This window comes from Lepidochelys kempii, chromosome 2 (assembly GCF_965140265.1).
Source record: "Lepidochelys kempii isolate rLepKem1 chromosome 2, rLepKem1.hap2, whole genome shotgun sequence".
NCBI classification, from domain to species: Eukaryota; Metazoa; Chordata; order Testudines; family Cheloniidae; genus Lepidochelys; species Lepidochelys kempii.
The window spans coordinates 154,782,698-154,803,536 of NC_133257.1; the positions used below are offsets into that span (position 1 = coordinate 154,782,698).

General features: G+C 42.1%; 1 protein-coding gene across 1 annotated transcript in view; it reads right to left on the reverse strand.

The window, feature by feature from the left end:
• Window positions 1–20,839, reverse strand: part of LOC140907170 (dynein axonemal heavy chain 5-like) — a 266,273-nt gene that overhangs the window by 5,545 nt on the left and 239,889 nt on the right. The window contains exons 74-75 of the mRNA XM_073332494.1: window positions 18,110–18,242; window positions 7,688–7,896 (exon numbers count right to left, since the gene is read on the reverse strand). Coding sequence (XP_073188595.1) covers window positions 7,688–7,896; window positions 18,110–18,242 — 342 coding nt within the window. The remainder of the gene's footprint in view (window positions 1–7,687; window positions 7,897–18,109; window positions 18,243–20,839) is intronic.

Consider the following 20,839-nt stretch of genomic DNA (forward strand, 5'->3'; position numbering starts at 1 on the left):
ATGGCTACCTGGCTTCAGCAAAAGAAGTGCCATAACATTTTGATATCCATCAGGCAACAATGCAACTTTGGATCACATTTTGAAATCCTTGATTAAAATCATCCGTGGATCTATGTGTATTTAGGAGTGCTGATCTTGCTCCGGAATCTGATCATCGACTCCGAACAGTTCCATTTAAAAAAGTTCCAGAGAGGACATCTATTGCATGGAAATGCTTCAATGTTCATAAACTTCATGAAGAAATGATCACTAATAGTTACCCAGTAGTGATTTCCAACAAATATTCTATATTAGATGATCAATTGTCTTCTGCAGAGGAAGAATGGACTTTATTTGGGGATTTTATCACAGAAGTTGCTGGAAAACAACTGGGACTAAGGAGAATGAACAAGCAATGTTGGATTACAGATGACTACATCAAATTATGGGAGAGAGAAAAAAAAAAGGTGTGATGCCAAAGGGATGCACCTGCAGGTCAGAGCTGAGTCAGCGAAGAGATGAGGAAATGGATAATAGAGGAAAAGAAATGTCTTGAATGAGCAATCAAGAGGGCCTTCTGGAATGATCATAATCAATGTTGAAATAGTATGGCCCAGTACATTGAGAAAGCCTCTGAAAGACATGACCAGAAATGTGTATTTGTCCTAAATGGAAGTCCATTCTTTTGGGTTCTGCAAGTTAAGCATAAAAATGGATGTTGATGCACAACTTAAGCACTTGCATGATCATTTTTGTGAATTAATGAACAGATCCCCATCAAGCTGTAAACTACAACTTAATCCAAAAATGAATCCACCATAAAAAAGGCTGGTGACATTAGAGGAAATGATACTTGTGGTTAAACAGTTATGAGATGATAAAGCATCTGATCTTGACAATATTTTACCATAACTGCTAAAGAGAGGAAGCCTGGATTTTGTTCACTGTCTTCACAAAGTTGTCTTAAAAATTTAAGAAATGAGTTATATTCCATAACATTGGAAAAGGGATTGCATCATCTCTTTTTTCAAAAAAAGGAGAGCCATCAGCTTGCTCAAATTATAGGGGTATATTGCTCCTGCCAGTCAGGAAGGTGTTTACGATCATATTACTGAACCAACTGAAATATTGTCTCAACCCAAAAAAGAGAGACAACCAGTGTGGTTTCCACACAACTTGATCGTTAATCCATGCTATATATTCTCTTTGGAAAATTATTGAAAACAACTAGAACAATGAAAGGAAGCGAACATCACATTTATAGACTTTGCAGCTCCTTTTTACTCAGTGGATCAAGTACTGCAGATACTGCTACACCAGTATGGGATGCGCAAGGATTTAGTGTGCTAATGGAGGAACTGTACCTGGGTACATTTAGCTGTGGGAGGTCACGGTTGCATTACAGACTGGTTTTCAGTAGAATCAGGAGTATGCAGGGTTGCGTTCTCTCACGTAGGTTATTTAATGTTCTAATAGACTATCTGATGACAAAACTGACTGAGGCCAAAGTAGGAGGTGTGAAATTTAAAGATTCATCTTTAGAGGATCTCAAATATGTGGATAATATTGCTTTACCTTTACTGACCAACCACAGCTAATGCTAGAAGAGCTGCAAAAAACTGCAGAATCTATAGGATTTAAGATCAATGGTGATAAAACCAAATGCACACCTCTTCTAAACAGCAACAAAAAAATGATCTGCTAACACTGAATGTTGATGGCAGTAACACTGACCGGGTGAATAGTTTCTCTGCCTGGGTAGCTGTTTGACCACAGGAGATTCTATATCCAGAGAAGTCACACATGGGATTGGTCTTCCATCATGGCATTTCTGCACCATCAAAGGCCTCTGGCTGTGTGACAATGAAGATACAAACATTTCCTGTGGTAGTCATGACAACTCTGTTATATGGATCAGAAACATGGCCATTAAAAACAGCCGAGGAGAGGAAACTAAACAGTTTTCAGTGTCAATAGTTATGGCGTATTCTTAACATTCATTGGTTTGATATTGTCACAACAAGGAGACACTTAGATGATCCTGGCAAGTCACAATCGTGCACTAGTTGAGAACAAGATGACTGCAGTGGTGGGTTTATGTCTGCAGTGCACAAGAAGTTATGCTTTTACAAAAGGTTTATAGAACTGAGATCAAACGAATTAGAGCACAGGGCTGGACATGAACAAGGTTGGAAGATGGAATTTTGAGGGATTTAAGAAATCTAAATCCTCCCATACAGACTCTTACTAAAGAAGACTTGCAAGGAACAGTTCAAGGTGGAACTCCATCTTACATGCCACCATGACCACATCATAGCCATATGAATCTGCTGCTGGTGCGTTTTGTAAGTGCGTATTACTCCTCAAGTTAAGAGAGCTTGGATGCATAAGATAATGCAACACACTGTCTCAGTTAATCTACATTACTACCTTCCTACTATCATTCTAGAAAGCCCAGCACAGGAACATTTTAAAGAGGTTTTGTGTCAACAAATATCATTATAATTGGGTTTGAACGAGTTGGGATCCCTATTATATAGCTAAGGGAGTTGGTAAGTAATGGCCAAATAGTGTCATCAGATACGCCCATTAGCTCAAAGCAGAACCTATGTGACGAGAATATGTTTTTCCCTCTCAGTCTGTAGAAATGATCCCAGTACCAATATTTTAAAATAGAAACCTGTAAAACTAAAAGCCAAGTATCCTTATTCGGAAGGTCACAGAGAGATACCAGATCCCAGATAAACTAAGAAAAGAAAGCACAGAGAAGAGATTAAAGTACAGAGGGTAGGGTGAGGAAAGTGGTTCAGATGCTTGGCCAAACAAGGAAATAGTGATAATAATAAATAAAATACTACTAATAATAAATCATAAGAAGGGAAGGATAGCTGTCCATTAGGAGCAAGCCTGAGACAGACGGCAGAGATCAGCTATTATCACAAAGATGGCAGGACCCATTCATTGTCTATAGCGGGGTTCTTAACACTCATCACCATACTGGAAAGAATCCTAATCAATGCAAGAGATGGGCTGATACTGAAAAGGCTGGCTGCCCAATGATTCTGCCATTACTGACGATGAATCAAGAAGCAACAAGATGTAAATCAGTGTAATAGGGGTTCGGGTTCAGTTCTTCTTCCATTTCTCTCTCCCTTGCGACAATTGACTTTCGTGTGGTGTTTTGTTTCAGTTTCTAGTGGTCTATGCCATTTTCATTCAGATTCTGAAGTAGGGCAAGATATTTAATCCCACTCATCTGCATGCCCACTCATCTCCATGCCCACTCATCTCCAGCATATTCACTAGAGGCTACTGACGTAAACTGGAGTTTTGTTTTCTTTCCCTTCCAAGAACTAATACAATCTAACTTTGACTCTTTGGATGTGGAGGATCAAGACAACTGGGCTATGTGACGTGGTAGACTGAAGTCAATTATTCTTATTGTTACAATAAACATGTTTTCCTCTTCACCTCACCCAGCTAATGTGGGAGGCCTCCCTTTATGGTTTATTTCATATTTCCCAACTATGCTTGCAAAACAGAACTATCATTGTGTTACTGTGGAAATAAGTGTGCACTGGCGAATGGGGCACTGCACCTTACAGAAGAACCCTTTCCTACTGTGCCTCCAACACTAAGCCCCTGCTGCAGCAGAAAGCAGTGCTTGCGGGGTTTTTTTGTTTTTGTTTATCACTCACATTAAAACATCCTTTTTGACACAAAAACAAAACCAAAGACACCATACTAGCTTGTAGTGAAAGTGCAAGAGAGCAAGGGTACTTTTTGCTTGCTGTAACCTGGAGGTGCAAAGATACATGAAAGGTGCTAACATTTTTTTAAACCATATTTTAATCACATTTTGTCTCACTTCTAAAAAAGATTTAGTGCTGGATTAATTCCAGGGGTGGGTGATAGTCCACGTCAGGTCTCATTTACTTGAACTGGTTTCCTTGGCCCAGTGTAAACACAAAAGGAACAGGGTTTCTTTCACATATGGGCCTGATCCTCCTCTCACACCAGTATAAATCAGGAGACGTTCCCATGAAGTCACTGAAGTTACCCTATTTTAGAACCAGCATAAGTCAGAACAGAATTGGGCCCTCTATTTTTAATGTGAGAGCACACTATATTCTGAATGAAGCAGATTTATCTTCTTCTCTTGTGTTAACCATTACCATTATCAATAGACTGATGCAAAGAGAAGACAGCAGGCTATACAGACGGGGATAAGAAATAGATTTCTGAGATATACAAATGAGAGACGTTCTTGACTATTTATAAGTTATTATTAACGAGCCAGTTTTGCCAGTAGAATTAATTCTTTATCCCTTTGAACCCATTTTTGTAGATGGGAATTCATTTTCTAAATCTCTGATCCATGTGATAGTGATTTAAAAAAATTATAACTATATTATTAATTATAATCATTTTAAATAAAATGTAACACAATAAAGTTTAGCAGGATACTTTCTGACTCTTACGTTTGTAATTGCTGACACAAATGAACATTAAAGTCATGTAAACATACAGTATGCAGGGATTCTTCTGTACACTTTCCAGGTTTAGAAAGTTTTACAAATGTGTGTTATGTAGTGTTAAGTTTGCACATTTCTGCAAGCTTTTCCTGTATTGTTGTGGTCTATTAAGTCCCAGCTTGTTTGGAGACATTTTATTCTGATTACTTGGATTCTTATTGAGGTGTCCAGATGTCCAGAGCCAACAAGTAGGATGCCCAATTTAGCCTGGCAGAATTGTAAACCTGTCACTAGACCAAGGCATGAACAAAGCCAACTAACATGGCCAGAGTAAAAACTAGGTCTGTTCTTGGGCATCTTTAGTGCAAAATCTAGCAGCAGTAAGTGAAGAAAATGTCAGGAAACAGTATGAATTTTGAGATGTCTAACCATTCTCTAGACAAGTACTAGTTTACACAATACTTCACGTTACCAAAATAGTGTATCAACACTAACTTAGGTTTCAGAGTAACAGCTGTGTTAGTCTGTATTCGCAAAAAGAAAAGGAGTACTTGTGGCACCTTAGAGACTAACCAATTTATTTGAGCATGAGCTTTCGTGAGCTACAGCTCACTTCATTGGATGCATACTGTGGAAACTGCAGAAGACATTATATGCACAGAGACCATGAAACAATACCTCCTCCCACCCCACTCTCCTGCTGGTAATAGCTTATCTAAAGTGATCATCAAGTTGGGCCATTTCCAGCACAAATCCAGGTTTTCTCACCCTCCACCCCCCCCCCCCACACAAACTCACTCTCCTGCTGGTAATAGCTCATGCAAAGCGACCACTCTCCCTACAATATGCATGATAATCAAGGTGGGCCATTTCCCGCACAAATCCAGGTTTTCTCACCCCCCCCCACCCCCTTTTCCACACACACAAACTGACTCTCCTGCTGGCAATAGCTCATCCAAACTGACCACTCTCCTTACAATGTGCATGATAATCAAGGTGGGCCATTTCCAGCATAAATTCAAGTTTAACCAGAACGTCGGGGGGGTAGAAAAAAACAAGGGGAAATAGGCTACCTTGCATAATGACTTAGCCACTCCCAGTCTCTATTTAAGCCTAAATTAACATTCACAAACCAGTCGGAGAACACTTCAATCTCTCTGGTCACGCAATCACAGACATGAAGGTCGCTATCTTACAACAAAAAAACTTCAGATCCAGATTCCAGCGAGCAACTGCTGAATTGGAATTCATTTGCAAATTGGATACTATTAATTTAGGCTTAAATAGAGACTGGGAGTGGCTAAGTCATTATGCAAGGTAGCCTATTTCCCCTTGTTTTTTTCTACCCCCCCGACGTTCTGGTTAAACTTGGATTTATGCTGGAAATGGCCCACCTTGATTATCATGCACATTGTAAGGAGAGTGGTCAGTTTGGATGAGCTATTGCCAGCAGGAGAGTCAGTTTGTGTGTGTGGAAAAGGGGGTGAGGGGGGTGAGAAAACCTGGATTTGTGCGGGAAATGGCCCACCTTGATTATCAAGTGAGTTTGTGTGTGTATGGGGGTGGGGGGGGTGAGAAAACCCGTATTTGTGCTGGAAATGGCCCACCTTGATTATCATGCACATTGTAAGGAGAGTGGTCAGTTTGGATGAGCTATTGCCAGCAGGAGAGTGAGTTTGTGTGTGTGGTTTTTGGAGGGGGGTGAGGGGGTGAGAAAACCTGGATTTGTGCTGGAAATGGCCCACCTTGATTATCATACACATTTTAAAGAGAGTGGTCACTTTGGATGGGCTATTACCAGCAGGAGAGTGAGTTTGGGGGGGGGGGGGGGCGGAGGGTGAGAAAACCTGGATTTGTGCTGGAAATGGCCCAACTTGATGATCACTTTAGATAAGCTATTACCAGCAGGAGAGTGGGGTGGGAGGAGGTATTGTTTCATGGTCTCTGTGTATATAATGTCTTCTGCAGTTTCCACAGTATGCATCCGATGAAGTGAGCTGTAGCTCACGAAAGCTCATGCTCAAATAAATTGGCTAGTCTCTAAGGTGCCACAAGCACTCCTTTTCTTTGTGCGAACACTAACTTACTGATTCTCACAGCACCCCTGGTGAGGCAGGTAAGACAGCAAATGGTCTGACAGCATAATAGCAGTTCAGGGATATTTAAAAGTGCCTGTCATGGACTCTTGAGTCTTGTGGACAAAATCAAATGTTAAACTATAATAGCTTCTTTGAATCCTTGGATTCTGATGTCTGTAGGACAGGACACTGGGACTATAAAATTGTGACGGTGGACTATTTATTCTCCAAAACAGTCAGTCCAGATAGACACCTGAAGATCCTCTACCCTTAGCCCAGGACAATATTTGCCACACCCATCTCCATCAATTATTTTTCTCTTCCTGGCAACTTCATCATCTAACATTTACATTGCTAACATCCATTGGTATTAATAAAAATACATCTTTTAAATAACTCTCTTTCGGTTCCACAAAATTGGCCATGCACTCACCCAAGACATCTCAGAATCCATCATTTCCAGATGTCACAGCTCCCAGAAATATCTGCTGCATCATGAAACTTTCATCAGTGTGCACAGCCATACAAAGTAGCCACATGATGAAGGTGTGAATTCTTCCTTCTTCCACCCTCAGCCCTTCTCTTTGTTGCTTTTCTTTTTGTTATGTCTGACCTATTTTAGACTATGCAGTGTGGGGACTGTGTTCTTTATCTCTCTGCAAATTGCCTGGCACAATTTTAGGTGCGGTATACAAAATATATAACTCCACATTATGGAACTGGCCCACAAGGGCTCGGAGGCAAGTCCCATTTAACCCATAAATGGCATGTTTTCAAAACTTTCTTTTTAAAATGTAATTATTTCATAGTCTAGGAAGCTTTAAATAAATGAATGACACGCAAATGACTCTTATTACAGGGCAAGGGGAGGGAAGAAAAAGAAAGAAAAAAGGGAGTAAGGAGTTGAAATGTGCAGAAACTCATTGAGACTATTTATATAAATTCTATTATTATTATTATAATAACTTGATGGTGCTACTTTCTGTTATTTCAGTAACCACATTTTGGGCTAATAAACATCTCATCCTTAAGGTCTGGAGCTTATTTAACTCGGGACACAATTATAACTGAGTTAGTGGGATGCTTTCTCAAGTTATCATTTAGTTATTGCATAGGATTTAAAATATCATGCTTAAGCTAACTTGGTAACCTTACCTGTGGATTAAAGAATCCTGTCATCCAGAATTGATTTGGTCGTCCATCCAGCAGCCAGCTGCTAAATTGTTGGTTTCTTTCAAGAAGCTCAGTAAACCAAAACCCTAAAGTAGCAGATTCCCAGGAAATCTTGAACCAAAGCTTGGGAATTCTGGCATCATACATGTTATCTAAAGCATCTCGCAAGTCTTCTGACATAATAATGGTTCCTGAATTGTAAGTAAAACATGTACAGAATGAACTTCTCCCCAGCTTCCAAAGGCAATTAAAACTTCTAAACAATGTTCTAAATCCAAATGGATCTCTCTTGTTGAGCCTTAATTATACAACTGTTCAAATGAAGTCAAATTGCAACAAACATATAAGTCTCAGCCCACAGCTAATAATGAAGGACATTTCTTATAATATTATGTGAAGAAATAAAGAGATTTTTTTCAAACAACTTTTTTTCCCAATTTATATTCATTGTATTGACACTGTGCTTGTAAATGTGATGAATTGTTTCAATATAAGTATATTTTAATGTCTCCCTTCACACTATCAGAGAGAGATGTATGCTGTCTATGCCATCTATATCCTAATCATGTATTGACAGAGAATATATTCATTGCAATTATTTTGTTACAGATGATGAGTCCACACATTTTCATTACTAAGAGCTCCCAATAGTGAAATAGTAAAGTAATGGCAGAGATACAGGCAAATGTTTTCTTTTTGGCAGTGGTAGTCCACACACACATGCTACATACAGTACAATGGTTTCCATTAAAAAAGGTTGGCATTTACTGCTTGTAAAATAATTAACTTCACTATGACATCCACAGTATTCTGTAAAGCAGAGGTTCTCAGCCTCTGCTCTGTGGAGCACTTGCTGGTGGTCCACAGCGAGCTGGCTGTCCTCCATATTTTGAGCTCCTAAATTGTATTAAAAGACACCTATAATAAATTAAATAGAGCAACGAGCTCAATGTATCCCAGTTCCAGTTAGAACCCCTAGGTAGTACCACAATACAAATAACAATTATATTTCATTATAACCAACTGCTGTAGTTGCCACGGGGATTGAATGTTATTGCAGATAGAATGAGGGGGCTCACGGAATTGTACAGGGGGGAGAAAGGGAGGTGATCTGTGTGACTACGAATGGGAAGGTGTGTGATCCAGCAGACTACCTCTGTGCTCTGGTGTGGTCCACACTATGGAAACCTCTTTCCTACACTATTCTCTGGTTCACTGAGATAAAATTTTACAAACCTGGGGTGAGAGAAAGGAGTGGTGTGTCAAGAAACCAAAGTTCAGTCCATAGTTTAGGTGAACTCCTGATTCCTTGCTGACACAGCTCTCACATAGGAGCATCCATGAATACACTACATTTATGTCACGGAGGTCAAGGAAGTCACGGAATCCGTGACTTCTGGAGACATCTGTGACATTCTCTGCTTCAGCCTCAGGAGCTGTAGGATTCTGGAGCTGGCAGCCAGCAGGGTCCTGGCAGGATTCCAGTGACAGCAGCAACAGGGGCCCCCTGCAAGGTTCCAGCAACAGGTGATCAGACTCCTGAAGGGGTCTAGGGGGAGGGGGACACGTTGGGCTAGGAGTGTCCCATTTTCTCTTTGGGAAATATGGTCACCCTGCAGTTTCCAGCAGTCCTGGGCAGAGGGGGAACCCCACAGCTCCCAGCCACCACGGTGGTGGGGGAAAATCATGGGCTGCAGCAGCAAAAGTCACAGACGGGTCACGGCTTCCATGAATTTTTATTTATTGCCCGTGACCTGTCCGTGACTTTTACTAAAAATAACCATGACAAAACCTTAGCCTTATCCATGAGTAGTGCTTTTTACATTCTCCCATTGGTTATAAGACTCCATCCCTTCCTGGCAAACAATGACCTGGCTCAGTTATACCTGCCTTTGTCACCTCCTGTCTGTGCAATATTCCTAGGCAAGAAGCTGTTAGCTTTTAGGAAACTCCAACTAGTACAGAATGCTACAGTGCACCTCTTCAGCAACACTGGTTTTCCATAGATCATCGAGTCAAGTTCAAGATCTTGGTCCTTACCTAGAAGATGCTCAATGGCAAGGTCCAGAATATCTAAAAGATCATCTAAAGCTCTGGGATGAAGAGCATTGTTGACAACTTCACTCCACAGCCACACTACGCTAAGAGGAAAGCTTGTCTTTGCAGGAGACGGGCAAGTCCGAGACTGTGGAAAGAAGTCCTCCAGGAACCATCCCAAGAATAACACAAACCTCACCACCTTCTGCTCCACATTCAAGGGGCATTTCTTCAACCTGACCTTCTCTAACATAAACACAGCAGAATTTACATTACAAAAACACACCAAAACGCTCCTCTGCACACACAATTCTCTCCCTCTAGGGTGAGGATGAGATGGAGAAAGAACCACACGTGACAGATGTTAATCATGTCACATAATACACTATTAGAAGGCACTCAGACAATACATTGATGAGGGCGGAAAACAGAACAGAAAAGTATAAGGGACCCTAAGGGACCCTCTGCCAGTGAAGGATAGCTAGAGTTCATTGCTCTCTGGCCACTCCTCCTCCCCATACTGACACGACCAACAACCAGGATCTGTGAGAGGGCTACTCCTGAGGGAATTCTGCGCCCAAAAATAAAAAAAAAAAGTAAAGTTACAAATACTTGGTAACCAAGACCCTGCATTCCAGGTATAATCCTGGATTTTCATTTAAATTACATTACTTTTATTTTGGTGTTTGGGTGTTCTGTAAAGTAGACTGTCACTTTAAATTGCTCAGACATTCACACGTGAAAGTCAGACCGTTTTACTAATCATTGTCCTGCATTTTTTTTTAAATGGATAAGTAAAATAGATCCCGAGCTGTAATCTAACCCCATTGTGCCTCTCTGGCACTGGAAAAAAAGCGAGACAGCACATAGACTTTCCTAGCTGAGGATTGCTTTACTGTCATTTACAGTAAGGCTCCTTTACACCATTCTGGCAAGGTAAAATTGACCATAATTGACTAAGAATGGGAACGCCTAACTAACAATGGGAACATTAGCAGCCGGCCTGCTTAGTTGTTACATTCCTGCTCTGCCTCAGGGACAGCGCCTGCTTCACGCAGCCCTACGCGGAGAGGGACAGAGTGAGGGCTAGTCGACACTGGCAGCATTAAAGCACTGCTGCGGCAGCACCTGAACGTGCCTCGAGTGGTCGCAGTGCTGCACTGGGAGCTCTCCTAGCTCTCTAAAAAAACCCACCTCCATGAGGGGCGCAGCTCTCAGCGCTGGTGCACTGTCCACACCGGCAATTTACAGCGCTGAAACTTGCTGCGCTCAGGGGGGTGTTTTTTCACACCCCCTGAGCGAGAAAGTTGCAGCGCTGTAAATTGCCAGTGTAGACAAGGCCTGAGTCTCTCTCACTCGATCACACGCAGGCATGCGCCCAGCCCCACTCCCTTAACATCTCTCCCCAGACTCATGCATGCACACCCAGCCTCCTTCCTCCCCCAGCAGTGATCTGCTCTCTGCTGCCAGCTGCTCCCAGCAGACACACCCAGACTGCCGCAGAAGGGGCATGTTCCTCACAGATTTCTTTGCTCCCCTATTTTTCTGCGGAGAAGCCAAGAAATTTGCGGAAGGTATGAATTCTGCACCCCCGCCCCCAAGGGCGCGGAAGTCCCCCAGGAGCAGAGGGCAGTATAGGAGCCAGCTATGCCATCTCTACACCCATTAGGCACTTCCCTATGCTGCAGCCTCCTAGTTGGTGTTTATGTGTGTGTGTGGGTGGGGGGGGGACAGACAAACACAACCAGACTCTGCTCCCTGTGCACCATCTGAGAGACACCAAGGGAGCAGCGTGGACCAGGGAGTCTCCCACTACAACTGGAAACACTGTCCCACATGTCCCTCTGTGATGACTCATGATTGTCGCTGGAAATAATAAACCAGACTTTTGTTACAAACATGAAGCAAACTTAACAAAAGAGCTGTAGAGGCTGAGAAGACGTGCTCAGTGCCCTGGCCTTGGCTACATCTCTGCATTACTATGCTGAGTGAGTGGGTGTGAGCTTTGGCAGCAGGGATATGGTACTTGAGTTGCAGCACCAGGACAGACTGAATGCCATCTGTGGGCGTTGCTATGCATTCCTGCAGCTCAGATGCTTTGATAAAAATAAAACAGTGGAGAGAAATTAGATTAATTACCAAATTAGAGGGATAGATACATCTGTTCCAGAAAACAGAAACTCTCAAATAACAAGGACTGGAAAACAGACACAGGGAATGTTGAGTGAATAATGCAAAACCATATATTTCTACTATCTAACTAATAGAAAACAGGAGGCAGCCCCCTGTAAAGGGGCTGACTGAACATTTTATGAACTTAACGTGACTGGCTGTAATGTTCTATGAACTTCACTTGCCTGCTGTTTATAACAGTTATTTTTGGATTTTATGTGGTCGGGTCCCCTTTCATGGGTACAATGAAGCCCTTATTAAGATGACAGATTAAAGGTCAGATCATTTAAAGGCTCTGAAGGGGCTTTTTGATATTTCTAAAATAATTTGTACTGTAACCATACTGCACGTAGATTAGAGCTTTTAAAACAGGTTTCTACCCTGAGTTGCCCTGTCTCTGGCTATGCCTGCACTATGAAGTACGGGTGTGATTTCCCTGCTGGCATATACTTATTTGTGCTAGCTCTTATTGAGCAAGGGCAAGTAGAAATCGCTGGGTAGTGGTGGTCACCCTGGCAATGGCAGCAGAGGCACAGCTGAGCTATGCCAAAAACCTATACACACAGCACCCCAGCTCGTAGTGTAGACGTAGCCTCTTTTGGCCCGTCTAAATACTTCCAACTACTGTGCAGAGAAAGAGGCAAGGTAAAGCTCCTGTAGGTGTTCAATTCAATACTGGACAAGACGAGTTTTTGTGGCTAATTAAAGTAATTATGTCAAGGGGCTGCACAGCTACATTCTAGCACATTTGTCCTAGTCTGTGATTCTGTATTTAGTGATTCACCATGTAACAGAATGAAAGCTTTGTTCGATTTATATTATCTGAGGGCTTGGCAGAGCTCGATTTTCCCCCCATAATTTTGATGGATAATGTATGTTTATTTTTTCCTATTTTTATCAATTTAAATCTTTACAGTTGCATGAAATTATGGGGTTTAAGCATTTCTTTAGTTTTTATTGATTTAAATTCTCACAATTATGGGAAATTATGGGACAGTCAGCCAATAATTATTTAATGATGGTAGACAATGAGATTCAAAAAGTTAAAGCTTTATAACTGTTAGAATACCAATTGTCAATATCCCATGTCAAAATTTATAAAATAAATGTCCTTAAATCAAACGCTAATAAGTTAAGCAGCATTTTTCTTACTTTGCCTAGCTGTAAATTTTGGTTATTATAGATGGAAGTAGTTTTTAATTGATTTGTGAGTGTCCAGTGAAACTGATGTTCATTTACCGATAACAATTTAATCCTTCCAAGCCTAATTATGTGTATATAGTAGCTCCTCGTTAATACTTGGGCTCACACCTATCTCTGTAATGAGCTGGATCTGAACATCCTGAAATATGGGAAGGTTCGGATTTGGACCACAGTTTTGAACCTCTTCATTTGGAAGAATTTGCCTCCAGCTAGAGAGGTGAAGATCCAGATGTGCAGCTCGAACTAGCAGTTGGGATCTTAAGCTTTGGTTTCAGCAAGAACTCAAGTTTCCAAGCCTCATTCTCTTTTCATGTGCATAGGTGTAAATCAGAAATAACTCAACTGAAACGAGAGAGTTACACAAGGATAAAACCCATGTGAATTAAAGGAGAATCAAGCCTCTAGTTCCTGTATTCTGATATTGCTCATAAAACAGTTGTCATGGTTACAGGGCAAGCTGTGCTTTAGACCTTTTAGTCTATCTGATGTGCACCCCTCAAGAGGCAGTTTTTGCTACCTTCCATCTGGGTGGAACCACACATTCCTACCACTCTTAGACTGTGTTTCTGGGCTGCAGCCCCTCTGTTTACCAACTATATTAACCCAACAGGCCCGAATGAGTTCTGCTCCTGTAAGACCTTTGCTCTGGGGGCCTGTGACAGTGGCTGATTAGAGTGACTCACAAACAGCTGCTTCAAAACAAAGCTTTATTTATTCATTCACCCAAAGGTACATAGGATGCAGAGCAAAGGGTAAAAACAATAAAGGCCTATACTCATATTTACCTTTACCTAACTTTTAATCTTTCCTTGCAAGCTTTGGTAAATTCTATTCAGCCCACTTACCTCCATTTCTAGGCTGGAAGAAGCAGACTGACCTGCTGCAGCATGCTCTGTGTGTCTTCTTGCATCCCTCTCAGTGTTCACTCACACTCCCTGGGTGGCTCCTGGCAACATACCCAACTCTCTTCCTTTTCTAGGCCTGAGGTCCTTTAATGGTTTAGCACCCACTTTGATCCTGAGCTTGTGCATAGGAAGAGTAAACCTTACCAGCCTGGTTGGCGCCAGGCAAGGGCACTCCCCAGTTCATAGCTTCCCCCTTAGTTCCCTCAAGGACTGTTGATATTCTCGCAGACTGTACCTTTTCTTTGCCATTGTTTTGTTTCCTGTTTGTTTCCCCCCTGATAGCCTCCTTTGATTTAAGACCTTGCAGTCAGGCAGGCTACCACCAATCAGGTAAACCGACGTGCATATATTTGTAAAAAAATAGCACACTTAACTCCCTCATTCTCCACAATAGCTATTTACTCTGTTCAGTAACACTGCTGACATATTTTAAAAACAAGCGCACACAATTTATCCTGGCAAACTGTCTTGAAAATTTACCAGCACAGGCACCAAATCTACATGTCCACGCATTATCATGATGGTAGATGATACAAAAAAAATTAATATTTTATGTGTGCGCACATGCACACACCTACACAGAGCCTTGCCCCACACCAGCTCAGTAGAACATTGCAAAACTGTTCTGCAGCATATTTTAAAGTCTTCTGTGTTTCCTGTAGTTTATCCTAAATCTACACAATTTGCTTCTGAACACTTAGATATTCAGCATCAAGCCAAGTGTGTATATAAGATTTAGTAATATATCCAAAAGTATCTTTTATCTTTTAAAAAGATAATCAGAGTAACCAGCTTTCCTCAGGGTGAGAAGAATAAGAGAAATTGGAAATTATTGGGCCAAAATGTTTTTGAGTTACGAGGTGGCAAAACACATTAGTTCTTTTTTTCCAGAAGTCTCAAAACATGAATTTTCCGATTGCCACATTTTATGAATGCTTTCTTGAATGCCTCCAAACATCCCCAAATAAAATTCTCCTCTGGAATACCCTGATGACTCCTGATGTGGCTCCCATACAGTCATTGTGGGAATCAATGGAGAAAGAACAAAGGACTCTTCAGTCCAAATGCACACGCCCCACGATATGAGCTAACAAAAATGTCATTATCTTTAGCTGCACTGGAGCTCTTTTCATCTTGGCAGGCAGCCATCAGAAGCCAATAGGATCCTAGCTCGCAGGAGACCATGCTTTTAATCTGGTTGCTAACACAGCAAGATCAACTCATTGAGCTTCAACTTCTCCCTTTGCAAAATGAAGGTAAAATTATAGTTTAGTTTACCAGGGTCTTTTGAGATCTAACTAACCTACGTTTGTAAGGTGCCATGTATAATGTGTGTAAAGCATTATGACTCACTGGAATCACAGATGGGAATAGAATTCAAAGCCTCCTGTCCTGACTGTCTTCCTCCACCTCCAACTATCATTCCTCCTGGCTACCTGGCCTACTGACTGAAAAATGATGATCCTTCATCATAGTTTTTTGGAAAGATAAAGTCAGCTTGTACAGCTACAAATCTTAGGAACTCTGCAAGGTACTTATCCTCCACATAACTCATATTATGTTTCCACAGGGGTCATGGGTACTTCAACATTGTGGCTGTACAGTGTAGGAAACACGTATGACACTGATGTCATATTTAAGAAGCACCTAAAGCTAGCATGCTAGCCAGCACGCATTACATAGATCAATGCAGAACTCAAAACAGATGATGAAAAGGCTTTTAATAACATATTAAATCTGCAACCGAAACCTATAAAGACTAGTGAAAGGCACCAGTACTCAGCTAGGGCAACATATTAATCTCATATTTGGGATTTCTAGACCAAGCCTTTTCTGAGTTACATTGGTCTGAAAGAGTCAGGAATGTGTCATTTTTAGGATGCCCACAGCTCTATCTCCCAGAAACTTTATCTAAATTATCTCAAGCTTTATACCCTGGCATAAATTTAAGCCTGAAAAAATTCCAAATCCAGACAGGAAATTCACCAAAGTTTGGGTCATTTTGATCTGGGGGTTTGATTCAGAGCCATTTCTAGTTACTCCCAAAATGAAAAGGATATACATCCACAAAAACACGACCCCCCTCTGAAATGACTGCTCTGTGTCAAACTCACACTTATTTAGGTCAGTTGAGAGGACAACGTTCACTTTTGCTTTCAGATTTATGTGGAGTATTATATCATTCCAACTGTGAAATAAATTCTGGGCAATCAGTAAGTAATTAAAACAGCACTAACGGGTGGAACCTAATAGTGAGTACAAAGCACAGCTACATCTCTAATAACCATAATTTGAACTCAAAAATATAATCTGGATGAAAAACTGGTTGAAAAACCCTACTCAGATATCAATGGTTCACTGTCAAACTGGGGGACTTAACTAGTGGGGTCCCACACCGGTCAATCCTGGGTTCAGCACTACTCATTATTTTCATGAATGACTCAGATAATGAAGTGGAGAGTATTCTTATAAAATTTGTGGATGACACCACATTCTACTTCCACGTACTGAAAAAAATCTTCTTAGGCTTTTCTTTTGGGAGTCTGATTTTATATTCTCCTTCCAGCTAGCCATTTTAATGATACCATATGGGCAAAATGGGATGTGAGAAGGAGGAAACAGAAAGCAACACGAGCCATCTATTCCATCGCCTTCACTCCAGCATTGCTTATCTCTTACCTTAAGCTGAACTCTCTCAGCTCCAACATGTGCAGAATGCCACTGCCCCGCTGCTAATTAGTATGTAATTTTATAACTATGCTTCTTCTTAGCTCTATACAATTAAGCCTCAGTTTGATTCTGAATCATTTTGCCATACAGTTTATGGTCCCAATCCTACAATTCATAGCACACAGGTGCAGCAGTGCAGCTCTGCAAAGACGGATTGGCTTCAGTGGGGTTCATGTGGGTACAAAAATGATTAGGGGACTGGAACACATGACTTTTGAGGAGAGGCTGAGGGAACTAGGATTGTTTAGTCTGCAGAAGAGAAGAATGAGGGGGGATTTGATAGCTGCTTTCAACTACCTGAAAGGGGGTTCCAAAGAGGATGGATCTAGACTGTTCTCAGTAGCTGATGACAGAACAAGGAGTAATGGTCTCAAGTTGCAGTGGGGGAGGTTTAGGTTGGATATTAGGAAAAACTTTTTCACTAGGAGGGTGGTGAAACACTGGAATGCGTTACCTAGGGAGGTGGTGGAATCTCCTTCCTTAGAAGTTTTTAAGGTCAGGCTTGACAAAGCCCTGGCTGGGATGATTTAATTGGGGATCGGTCCTGCTTTGAGCAGGGGATTGGACTAGATGACCTCCTGAGGTCCCTTCCAATCCTGATATTCTAAGATTCTATGAGCAGTGCCACAGGGCACAGTGAATTGCAGGACCAGGGCACCATAAATCAAGGTAGATGTGGGAACATTGTTAGTGTCACTATACTGTTATAATCCTTTAGAATCATAGAATCATAGAATCATAGAATATCAGGGTTGGAAGGGACCCCAGAAGGTCATCTAGTCCAACCCCCTGCTCAAAGCAGGACCAATTCCCAGTTAAATCATCCCAGCCAGGGCTTTGTCAAGCCTGACCTTAAAAACCTCTAAGGAAGGAGATTCTACCACCTCCCTAGGTAACGCATTCCAGTGTTTCACCACCCTCTTAGTGAAAAAGTTTTTCCTAATATCCAATCTAAACCTCCCCCACTGCAACTTGAGACCATTACTCCTCGTTCTGTCATCTGCTACCATTGAGAACAGTCTAGAGCCATCCTCTTTGGAACCCCCTTTCAGGCAGTTGAAAGCAGCTATCAAATCCCCCCTCATTCTTCTCTTCTGCAGGCTAAACAATCCCAGCTCCCTCAGCCTCTCCTCATAACTCATGTGTTCCAGTCCCCTAATCATTTTTGTTGCCCTTCGCTGGACTCTCTCCAATTTATCCACATCCTTCTTGAAGTGTGGGGCCCAAAACTGGACACAGTACTCCAGATGAGGCCTCACCAATGTCGAATAGAGGGGAACGATCACGTCCCTCGATCTGCTCGCTATGCCCCTACTTATACAATTAAGAAATTAATGCTGTATGATTATATACTTACCATCTATGGCCAGTTTGAGATTAGTCAGTGTAGTTCGAACTCTTGATATAACACGCTGCATACGGTCAATTTCCTGACGTAGAAATATATTTAAGGGTTGAATTTCTCCCATCTTTTGAAGCTGGGCTTTCACCTAAACAGAGTTTAGGGAAAAAAACATATCTATTATTATGTAGATATACAAATATGGTAACACTTTTAAAAGCACAAAGGTACTTTTTAAAATTTTACCCACGAACCCTAAAAACCAAACTACACAGTAATGGATGGCCAATGGTCATCCTGCACCAGCTTTATGGTCTAGTATGTTGTGACTCTTCAGGCCTAGTAAAAAGGAGCTTCATCCCAATGGAGGGGAGATTGCCAGCTTTTGGAAGGGAAACTTTAGCCTTTACTTCTACAGTAGAAGCTCAGAGTTACAAACACCAGAGTTACGAACTGACCGTTCAACCTCACACCTCATGTGGAACCGGAAGTACGCATTCAGGAATCAGCACAGATAAGAAAAAAGCAAACTCAGTACATTACTGTGTTAAATGTAAACTACTAAAAATATAAAGGGAAAGTTAACAAAAAGAAAAAGATTTGACAAGTTATATAGAGTTAGAATTCTAATAAAATCAAACATCAGCCTAATACAGCGGGTGCTATTTTGCCAAGGCCAAAAGTCCATTAAATGTTAATTTGTGCTTTTCTTGAAAGACACCAAGGTTTTGTAGACACCGGGAAGTTAATGCAGAGTAAGCTAGATGAATTTAAAGCACACTAGTTTTAGCACACTGAGGGCTAGTCTACACTTAAAATGCTGCAGGTGCGCTGCTGTAGTACTTCAGTGAAAACATTATCTATGCTGGAGAAGGGACCTCTGGTGAGTGTACCTTTTAAAATATAATACATGTTATAAAAGCAAGTGTTTTTTAATGATTAAGTAGCCTTGAGGACTTGGGATGCATTCGTGGCCAGTACAGCTACTGGAAAAGTCTTTTAACGTGTCTGGGGATGGAGCGGAAATCCTCCAGGGACATCTCCATGAAGCTCTCCTGAAGGTACTCTAAAAGCCTTTGCATAAGGTTTCAGGGGAGAGCAGCCTTATTCCGTCTTCCATGGTAGGACACTTTACCACGCCATGATAGTAGCAAGTAATCTGGTATCATTGAATGACAAAGCCTGGCAGCATATGGTCCTGGTGTTTGCTGGCATTCAAGCAACATCCATTCTTTATCTCTCTGTGTTATCCTCAGGAGAGTGATATTGTTCATGGTAACCTGGTTGAAATAGGGGAATTTAATTAAGGGGACATTCAGAGGTGGCTGAAAAGAAATCCTCCCAGCAGTTAGCCATGCGGTGGGGTGAGGGGACCATTGGCGCTGAGCTGTTCGCGTTTGGCTAGCAGGGATCTTCCCTGATACCAGCCACACGGTGGGGTGAGGGGTAAAGCAATCATCCCAGAGAATTGGATGGGGGGAGAGAGGGTTAGTTTGGTTTCTGCTGCTGCACGTTAACAGGAAAACCGCAGCACTAAATGGCCAACTCAACATGCTTTGCTTGGTATGGGAGAGGAGGGCACTGCGGTTATGAAGGTTGCAGAAGCCGAAAGACTATGGCTTACCATGGCTGCCTGCAAGCCAAATTCTGTTGCCCAGCACTGCGTGTGTGATTTCTAACACCAAAGCTGCAGGTACTCAATATAAGATGCAAAATGCGACCTTGTACCAAAATCTCATGTGCTATGTAATGTGAATAGTGTTGTTCACCATGAAAGAGTATAGCCACTGTTCTGTAAAATGTATCTTTTTAAATACTTCACTCCCTTTATTTCCTCCAGCAGCTGCAAATGTTTCAAGCCTCCCTCCTCCGTCCCAAAGGCTATCTCAGATAAGGCGGTGAAAAAAACGCACGCGCAATGAAATGTTCTCTGAGCTCATGCAGTTGTCTGGCACTGACAGAGCTCAACAGAATGTGTGGAGGGACACAATAGCAGAGTACAGGAAAGTGGCCAATGAACGTGAGGAGAGGTGGCGGCAGGAAGATCAGAGGAGGCAGGATGCAACGCTGGGGCTACTGCGGGATCAAACGGACATGCTCCAGCATCTGGTGGAGGTTCAGGAATGGCAGCAGGATCACAGACTGCTGCTGCAGCCCCTGTTTCACTGCCCTCCCTCCTCCCCAAGTTCCACAGCCTCCTCACCCAGATGCCCAAGAACGCAGTGGGGGAGGCTCCGGGCACCCAACCACTCCACCCCACTGGACAGCCCAAGCAACAGAAGGCTGTCATTCAAGAAGTTTTAAAGTGGCCTTTTCCTTCCCTCCTACCCTCCTCCCACACCCCACCCAGGCTACCTTGTGAGTTATCTCCCTATTTTTATAATCAATTAATAAAGAATACATGGTTTTTAAACAATAGTGACTTTATTTCCTTTGCAAGCAAGCTGTGACCGAAGGGGGGAGGGTGGGTGGCTTACAAGGAATTTAGAGTCAACCAAGGGGGCGGGTTTTCATCAAGGAGAAACAAATAGTGTCACACGGTTCCCTAGCAAGTCATGAAACTGGTTTTCAAAGCTTCTCTGATGTGCAGCGCTTCCTGCTGTGCTCTTCTAACTGCCCTGGTGTCTGGCTCCATGTATTCAGCGACCAGGCGATTTGCCTCAACCTCCCACCCTGCCATAAACGTCTCCCCCTTACTCTCACAGAGATTGTGGAGCACACAGCAAGCAGCAATAACAATGGGAA